Source organism: Mandrillus leucophaeus, unplaced genomic scaffold, assembly GCF_000951045.1.
Source record: "Mandrillus leucophaeus isolate KB7577 unplaced genomic scaffold, Mleu.le_1.0 Scaffold495, whole genome shotgun sequence".
Taxonomy (NCBI): domain Eukaryota; kingdom Metazoa; phylum Chordata; class Mammalia; order Primates; family Cercopithecidae; genus Mandrillus; species Mandrillus leucophaeus.
Window position 1 is genome coordinate 121,603 of NW_012105309.1, and position 9,018 is coordinate 130,620.

General features: G+C 47.9%; 1 protein-coding gene across 3 annotated transcripts in view; it reads left to right on the forward strand.

Annotated features, from left to right (window-relative positions):
• The window catches only part of SPAG11B (sperm associated antigen 11B), a 20,421-nt gene extending 15,318 nt beyond the window's left edge, over positions 1–5,103 (forward strand). For 2 of the 3 annotated variants that reach the window (XM_011995663.1, XM_011995665.1), the window contains one exon: positions 249–537. In XM_011995663.1, coding sequence (XP_011851053.1) covers positions 249–283 — 35 coding nt within the window. In that variant the 3' untranslated portion in view covers positions 284–537. Of the gene's footprint in view, positions 1–248; positions 538–4,752; positions 4,933–5,040 lie in introns of those variants that run through there. The other variant, XM_011995662.1, reaches the window with a different exon arrangement.
• The last annotated feature ends 3,915 nt before the right edge of the window (positions 5,104–9,018 follow it).

The window sequence follows — 9,018 nt, forward strand, 5'->3', positions numbered from 1 at the left end:
CCTGTTCTGAAGGTGGGCACTGGGCTAAGGACAGGAGCAGCTCGGGTCACCGCAGGGGACAGCCAGGGGGCCCAGGTTACCAACGCTTCTGGCCTGAATGTCGTGGCACTGATTACAGTGCCTCATTTGTCTCTGCCCTGCCCCGGGTATCATTCACGCCAGGTGTATGGAAATGAATTAAGTTCAGACTGAATCTGCAGGGATATTTATTGAGGTATTGTCGTGCACCTGCTCTTATTTGGGAACAGGGACAGGCCAGCAGCACAGACAACCCTGTGGATAAGGAGAGTAGAGGCTTCCTCTTCCTGCCTCCTGTCTTCCGGAGTTGTGACCGCAGGGTGGCCCAGGCGGATCTGCCTCAGAGGCCAGAAGGCAGCTCCCTAAAGAGCAGGAGCTTCGCCCACAGTCGGTGGCTCTGACTAAGCCTGGGCTGCCTCTCCGCTGTGCTCCCTGGACTGGCTTCCCCCGCATCCATGTGAGAGACCGGAGTATGATCCTCAGTGGGAGGACAAATAAAAGTAGTGATTGTGTCCACCCGATCCTGCCCTCAGTCCAGATCCGTTTTCAACTTGAGGGTTCACCTGCCTTGTCTTCGCTAAAACACCTTCAGCCTGTGGTCAGGGGAAACTGGGAACAGGTGCTGGGAGACCCAGGACATTGCAAGTTGAAGGAATGAGTGAATTAATCTAAGCCTCAAACAAGGGTCTTCTTCAGTGCGCCACTACTGTCCTTTTTAATCCAAGCGTTGGGGCAGGTTTCACCAGGGGATGTCGGGAAATCCCACTGTGACTGAAGCCCGCATCCCTGTCTTATCTCTCACAAGCCCCCTGGTTTCACCACCTTCTTCCTTTTCTCATTCCAGCCATTCCCCCTCCCACTGGGGTACTCGTCTCTAAAAATCCGGTCAGAAGGTGGGGCAAAGCCTTTATTAACTCTCCTTTATTACTTTATTACAGGGTCTCACAGCAGAACTTGTAACCCCTTCATTTTCAGGGGCTTAACACTTACGCCATGGGAGGCGGCAGAACTGACAGGCAGGCTGGACACGTGGGGTCTGGAGAAGTGAAGAGGCCCCTGGCCCCTGAGCCTCCACACTGAGCCTCTGCCTCTGACAGCGTGACGTGGGCACCCTCTGCCCCTCCCTCACGGAATCATAGACAGAAAAGGGACCCAGGATGTCATTAAACAAAGCCATCCCCCGATGGGCCTCATGGCATCCTGGAAAAAGCCCTGAACTAGGAATGAAAATGCCTGCATCCTTGTCCTATGTCTGCCGTCCTTGACCTCACTGAGCTTTGGCCCTTCCTTGGTAATTTGAACACACATGTGCTCTTTGATTTTGAAAACAAAGGATACATAAAATTCCTTGTGAACCATACAGTATTGGGACTGTACAGGTGATTCATTTTATTACCTAATAATTGGATCTTCTTGATTCAAATAAGATACAGCAAATGTGATTTGAGATTGTTGTCAAGCTGGAAAGAGTGCACGTTGCATTTTAACATCACACAGGTGGAGTAATTTAGTGACTAAACTACACACATGCAGATACATGTATCATGTACACATAGTGTCTCACTATACAATTATAGCCAGAATGGATTTTTTTTTTTTTTTTTTTTGAGACTGAGTCTCACTCTGTCACCCAGGCTGGAGTGCAATGGTGTGATCTCAGCTCACCGCAACCTCCACCTCCCAGGTTCAAGCAATGCTCCTGCCTCAGCTTCCCAAGTAGCTGCAATTATAGGTGTGCACCACTTCCCCTGGCTAATCTTTATGTTTTTAGTAGAGACAGGGTTTTGCCATGTTGGCCAGCTGGTCTTGAACTCCTGACTTCAGGTGATCCACCCTCCTTGGCCTCCCAAAGTGCTGGGATTACAGGCGTCACCCACCGCACCCGGCCCAGAATGGAGTTTTAAACCACCCATGCATGAGCCAATCTCCCACATAAGCTCAATGTCTAAACATTTTAGAGTTGGTCTGGGCTCTTCAGATCAAGGCAGGCAGGCCTGTCCCGCCACCTCTTGGAACCCTTGAATGCGAATAATCGTCACAGAAAGGTGAGGCGCTTGTCCTGCCACCCATCTCTGAAGGTGATTTATTACCACCAAATCCCACCCACATCACAATTCTGTGCTGGGGGAGATGAGCAGGTCCATCCCACCGAAACTCCTCCAAGCCCCTTTATTTCCTCACATGAGGCAGAGACGGGCAGCGTAGCTCTCCCGGGCTGATTATCGACCACCTGAAAATGGCTCTCTGCTAAGATACTGCAACAATAAAGAGGTAAGACGGATTTTTAACAAAACAAGGAAACCTTTCAAAATACTACTCTTGCAGGACCATAGGCTATGTATGTGCTTTAACAATAACACTGCAATAGCTCAGAATACTAGAATTCCTCTTTTGGAATTGCCTTCCGCATCCCCCTCTATGCACACAAATAATGTCATCTGCTTGGAATGAACCTAGTCTACCATTTCTCAGCCAAGGACACCTGAACATTAAGAAATTCACCCAAAATTCTAAAAGAAATTCACCCAAGGTCCTCGGCTTCCTCCCTCACTCTGGGGAGAAGCAAGGGTCCGCCACACTCAGAAGACCATAAACAGCGTCTCTAAAATCCTGATGGTCCTCGGGATGGCGGGATGCCAGAGGTTCAAGCTGTTTCCAGGATTCCTCCCCGTGGGGTGCCACGTGTGCGTGAGATCACTACAGGTTGTTCTGCAGGTGACTCCAATGGAAGCTTAGTCATAGTTCTCACCTGCAGGGAAACATGTGCCTGTTCTGCCTAAATCTGAGAATGCACACAAAGGAGTAGCCCACCCCATAGACAGGCCAGCAAGGGCTTCGTGGTCACCGTGGTTACCCAGAGGGAGGCCCCTGGGACGGGACACAAGCACCAGCATAGACAAGGCCTAGGCAGATGCAGAGCTCAGACCAGATCTGTCCAGCATACAGGTATAGAAGAACTCTGCTGCTAAACTCCCAAGGGCCCTCCTGCAGGTAAACCTAGCAACACCACCTCTCCCAGCTCCTTGGAGCTTACTGAATGCTTTCTCCACTCCAGCTTCTATACCAAGCACTGACCATGCCTTGATCATGGTCATCTATGGAGTGGCGTGAATATGCCTACACTGCAGATGAGATACCTAAGGCTCAGAGATGTGAAGTCACTTACCCAGAGCCACATAGCCAGGAGCCAGCCGACTTTTACTATGTCTATTTTAAGGTTCAAGAGGCATGTCTGCACAGAGCAAGTCAACGGTGGACCCAGATGGGCCCCCAACCTGGTGCACTTTCCCTTATGCCACATGGTTCCTATGCCATCAAATATAGGAGACATGCTGTTCACCCACAATGTCACTTCTAGCTCTCCTTCTCTTAATAAATAGTGCTTGCGACAACCACTGTGGTCACAACAAGGTGAACAGAAGACCAAGCATTAGGAATTGCTTTTCATGTTGTACACTTGATCTGCGGTGAAGTGGTTATTATTACTTGGACATGAAGAAATGGAAACTCACCCAAGTTCAGAAACTTGCCCAAGGGCACACAGCTGGCAAAGTGGAAGAAAGGAGCGGAGCCTCCTATTCTCGCTTTGGTGGGAATGTGTGAAAGGAGTTCGGGGTTTCTGCCAAATGTGTGTATTACTGGATCTGGGCAAGGTGGAAAACGACGTGTGGGCTTTGCTCCATGCCGCTCTGGGAAGCCATCTCAAGGTATTTCAGAGCTCACCTCAAGATTAAGAGATAAGGGACTGCTGCCCTGTCTCAGGAGAAAGGAAGCAGACAGGAGCCTGGCAAGATGGTCCTGGAAGGAGGGAGATTTGTGTCTATGCGAGCAGTGGGTATCGGGAGAAGCTGGTGAACGATTTCACACTCGAAAGTCTCATCCCTTTGATCCATGTTAGCACAGCAGGCCTCTCCTCCTGCCATCTGAACTTCCAAGGAGAAGTTTGAATTCATTGTTCATATTTCCTACTCAACAAATAAATGGAACTGGAGGCACAGTTCCATGCCTCTAGACACTGGCTTAAGCCTGCTGTCAGGCCTTGAATTGCCAGCTTCTCATATTCCAGCACTCCAGTGCAGGGCTGCAGGGAGAGAGAAGGGTCAGGCATGAGACCCCTCACTACAGTAGGCTCCCCCAGTCCCCGAGTGGGTCTGCACGGTGCAGAAAATCAAGAGAGATGCAAAAACTCGATGTAGCAGAGCGAGCTGGCTTCCTTCCTATGGTGGGATCCTGGGTACAGCGTGGAAGCTGAAAATGGCAAGTGGGAAAGACTCGGGAAGCAAGCACAGGGAGGCCAGCAGAGAGCAAAGCCAGGTCCCAGGCCCTGGGCATGGATCCAGCAACCGGTTTTGGTCTAAATGCAAGACGAAGACATCAAAACCAAAGCCAGGTGGCCCGTAAAGGGGCGATGAGCACCAGACAGGAAGGAGCTGAGGAGCCTCCCTGACGCTGGGCCTGGTGCTCCCAGGCCTCCCTAGGTATCAGGCTGACTGTCCTGAAGCCTAGTCTGACCCCTGCATTGGCTGCCTAAACCTCATCACAAGCTGCTCACTGTCCTCCTGGTTAGCCCCAAACTTCCCGATAGGGTCCTCAAGACCCCTTGTACAGAAGCCTCTGCTAAATTCTCCAGCCAGAAACGCTACCTTGTTCATCTCCAACCTTGTTCACCTCCAACCTTGTTCATCTCCAACCAGCCCAAAGTATTGTTTTTGTTGCCGTTGTTTTTTGAAACAGGGTCTCACTCTGTTGCCCAGGCTGGAGTGCAGTGGCACTATTACGGCCCATTGCAGCCTCCACCTCCTGGACTCAAGCGATCCTCCCACCTTAGCCTCCCAAATACCTGGGACCACAGGCATGCACCATTGCACACTGCTAGTTTTTTTTAGGTGTTAAGCCACCACTTCCAGCCCCAAGGTATTTTAAATTCCTGAACTCACGTGCTTTTTTTATTTTCCAGTTTTGCACCCCCTCTGGTTCCTACATCTGGGGCGTTGCTCACATTTTCCCCTATGCACCCTTTAGGTGGCAGCTCTGGCTACACTTTCTCTGGGAAGCTAACGCTCAGGACCGAGTGTGGCTAGCTGCCCCTCCTGTGACTCCTCCACTGCCGGGCCCACCTGGAGCTGGAGTCTGTCACCATGCAACTGCCTCCTGTGTCTGCTGTCCTCTACAGCAGACTCCTGTGTCTGCTGTCCTCTACGGCAGACTCCTGTGCCACCCAGGGCCTGTGACCTGTGCACCATTTGTTTTCCTGAATATTTAGCTGGATGCCTATGTTTGTGGAAAGAAGGAGGAAAGGGAGGGAGGAATGATAGTGGGAGGAAGGAAGGAAGAAATGAAGGAAGGAAGTTAAGGACTAGCCCAGTGGCTGGCACCCGGAACAGTGACAGATTAGCCCCACCAGAATGTGGGGAGAGTCAAAGGGACTCTGTCCTCCCTTCCTGCTTCCCAGTTGACTCAGCGCCTGGATCCTGGGTGGGGGAGCCCATGGAGAGAAGCATCAGCTGCAAGGCCGGGTAGAGGGACATCAATGGGGGGACCAGGTGACAAAGAGACTCTCAGCCTCTCTGTAGGATTGACCAGGCGTGTGGTAGTGCCTGGAAGTGGGGAAAGTTGCTACAGCTGAAGAAGTCTTGGAAGGCAGGATTTTGGCATCATTGTGCTTCCCCATCCTCCTTCCTCTAAAGCTGGGTGTCCGTCTATACAGTTCCTCCCACAAGACTCATGTGTCCTCCTCCAGGTGAGGAAAGCCTGGCAGACTCTAGCATGACTAGGAGTAAAGGTGGCCGGACAGTCTCAGCACCAGGAATGCACATTCACGCCACAAGACAGGACAGGGACTGGGTCTGTTCCCGGCAGGGGGAAGTGCCAGCCTCGGGCTTCCTGGAACTCACGTCTGCCTGACCAGCTGATGGCAGAGAGTCACGGTGACTCACAGGACTGAATATTCAGCTGCGATGTTTGATGCTAGGTGTGGTGCATGTCATACGTGAGCAAAACCAAAGGAACTGGAAAAGCTTCACATTTGAGTTTGCTGTTGTCACTGAGTTGTTACAGGGAGAAGCCTGAGGTACAGACGGTATCAGCTACAGGCCGGGTTGTGTCTCTAAGCCAGATGAGTGTCCTCATCCTTAAGGAGTCATCTTCCTCTAATCTTGTGGCTCTCGGTCCCATCTTGGCCGCTTTTGAAAATTAAATATTGTGCTAAGGCACCTCCTACAGTGACCTGACTTCCTTGTCTGGGGCAGATCTTTACTGTTTTTATTAAGCTACCTCACTGTGCTTCTTCTGCGTCCAGAGCTCAGAACCATTGCTGGAAGTACAGAGTTGTTCTTCCTGAACAAAGTGTTTCTGGGTCCTCCTATGTGTTGTGAGCACTGAGCATCCCCCAGAGCCGAGGCTCTGCTCTGTGGGTCACGGTTTTCTGCTGTGGTCACCTCCATGTAAAAGGTGATGCCCTCTTTCCAGGAGCACACGGGAGGGTTGCAGTGGACCACAGTGACCCTCCCCTGACCACAAGTTCCCTCAAATTCCCTCACACTTTTGTATGAGACCTATGCAGTACAAACAGAACATTTTACCAAAGTTTCTGGAGATTTTATCAAAGGGTGACAAATCAAAGTCTGGAACGTTTATGCTTTTCCCAGATTCCAAAAGGGAAGTTTCTTTGCTTAGGTCCTTTAAAAGGCCAGTGGGCTCTTACATGTTCCAGCCTCAGTCTCTTGACCCCAAGTTGTCCTCCTCCTTCATTCACCCTCCTTCTCTCCTTCACTGCTTGGGATAGCTCCCTCCCACCTGCCAGCAGGGAGGACACCACTTTATTGTCCCAGCACCTCTTTCCCTTCCCTTAAACAGGCTGAAACAGTCACCGAGAATAACAGCAGAAATATCATGGGTGTCTAGTCACACCCAAGCTCCAGAGAACATTAAGCCTGAGGGGCTGAGCTCTCCAAAATGCTTTGTCTACTGGGTACTGGTCCAACCCTCAGGCTTTCTCCATGAGTGCCCACCAGGGTGAGTGCAGACAAGCTTATTTCATAGCTCATGAACCTGTTGGATAGAACATCTGTATAACTCCCCAGGACAAATGTTAGGTTTTGAGGACTGTACAGTCTTAACCCAAAGTGAAGAAAGAAATATTTCCTTGATTACTGAGATGCTTCTCACTTCCCCAAGAGTTAGGATCTTATTGTTCACCAAAGTAGCATTTGATTTCTTTCCTGCTCCACCTCATGCCTTCTTGGATCATTAAGGCACACTGTCACCCTCTTTTTGTATCTCAGGAGGTGTTGAGCCTGGATTCTTCAAGTTAGGATCTAATTAAATATTTTTTTCTTCCTGGAAAAAAGCAAAAAAGGTAAGAAGAAGTTGGAATCTTGAAAAAATAACAAATAGGATGCTGGGTAGGGAAATAAACAGTTATCTCATTTATTTGGCTGAGTAGCCTTTATGGAAATAAAAAGAGAGAAAAAAAGACTTTCTTTTCAAAGACGCTGTCCCCTGGAAAATGGAGAAATCGCAAAAACCACCTCTGTGCACATGCTTATATCAGAGATTAACAGAGAAGAGGAGGGGATTGACTTCCACTCCCATAATCTTCCATCTGCAAAAACTAGATTAAGAGATTTCAATATACTTGGGAGAAAAACTAAAGCACATTTTTGGTTTGCCATTGCACAGGATGGCGTGAGGATCTCATAGCTTGACTTAAAGAAGATGCCCAGTTTTGAGACTGAATTAATGAGCAACTGCTCAAAGACGTGATATTCTTAAATACACTCTGAGATCTGAAGTTTACAAAGAGAATAGTACATTGATTTTATAAGCAAAGGAACTACAAACAGTAAAGAAAAACAATCAACAACATAACAATAGTAAGTCATTACCTATCCCTTTGAATGTAAATGGATTACATTTTCTAATCAAAACATGTAAAGTGGTTGAATGTATAAAAAAGCAAGATCCAACTATATTCTGTCCACAAGAGACTCGCTTCAGCTAGAAGACCTCACACAGGATGAAAGTGAAGGGGTGGGAAAAAACATTCCATGCACATGGTAACCAAAAAGAGCAAGAGTGGCTGTACCTATATCAGATAAAATAGACTTTAAGTCAAAAACTGTAACAAGGGACAAATAAGGTTATCATAGAATGATAAAGTGGCCAATTCCTCAAGATAATAATTGTAAATCTATAAAGTGAAGATTTACAGAACTGAAAGGAGTAAGAGCAATTCAGTAACAGCAGAGACTTCAGTGCCCCACTTTCAACATTGGATAGGTCATCCAGAAAGAAACACAATAAAGAAACAGTGAACTTGAACAACACTAAAGACCAAATGGACCTGACAGACACATCCTGAACATTCTACGCAAGAGAAGAATACACATTCCTCTCAAGGGCACATAGAATATTCTCCAGAGTAGATCACATGTTAGGTCACAAAACAAGTTAATACATTTAAATAAATAAAATTAAGAAGATTAACATCATTAACATCATATGAAGTATGTTTTACCAACCACAATGGTGTGAAACTAGAAATGTGTGTGTGTATGTAGAAGTATCTGTGTTTTTCTATAAAGATGGAGGGATAAGAAGTATTCTAGATATGACGAAGAGAGAGAAGAACATAAGAGCTCTAATGTTCTAACATAGGAATATGTGGCTCTAATCTGGGATTTCCCTGAAGTTTGTGCCAGCAGGACTTGTGGATCTAGATGTTATGACATCATAGAACTTTGCAAAGGCCACATTGAACTAAAAATTAGCCAGTGTCCTGGACCCAAGATACAACCAGATGGTAAAAGAACATAATTTCTCTGTTTTAGGGAAGATCTCAAAATAAAATCAAGCATCATTCAAGTGGTTTCCCAAAGTCCATCAGAGCCAGGCCAGTGAGAGAGAGTAAAGAATTGGGTACTGCAGTGCATTGGAGCGCTCATATTCTACGTAAAGAAGCTGTCCCCAACCTTTTTGGCACCAGGGACTAGTTTCGTA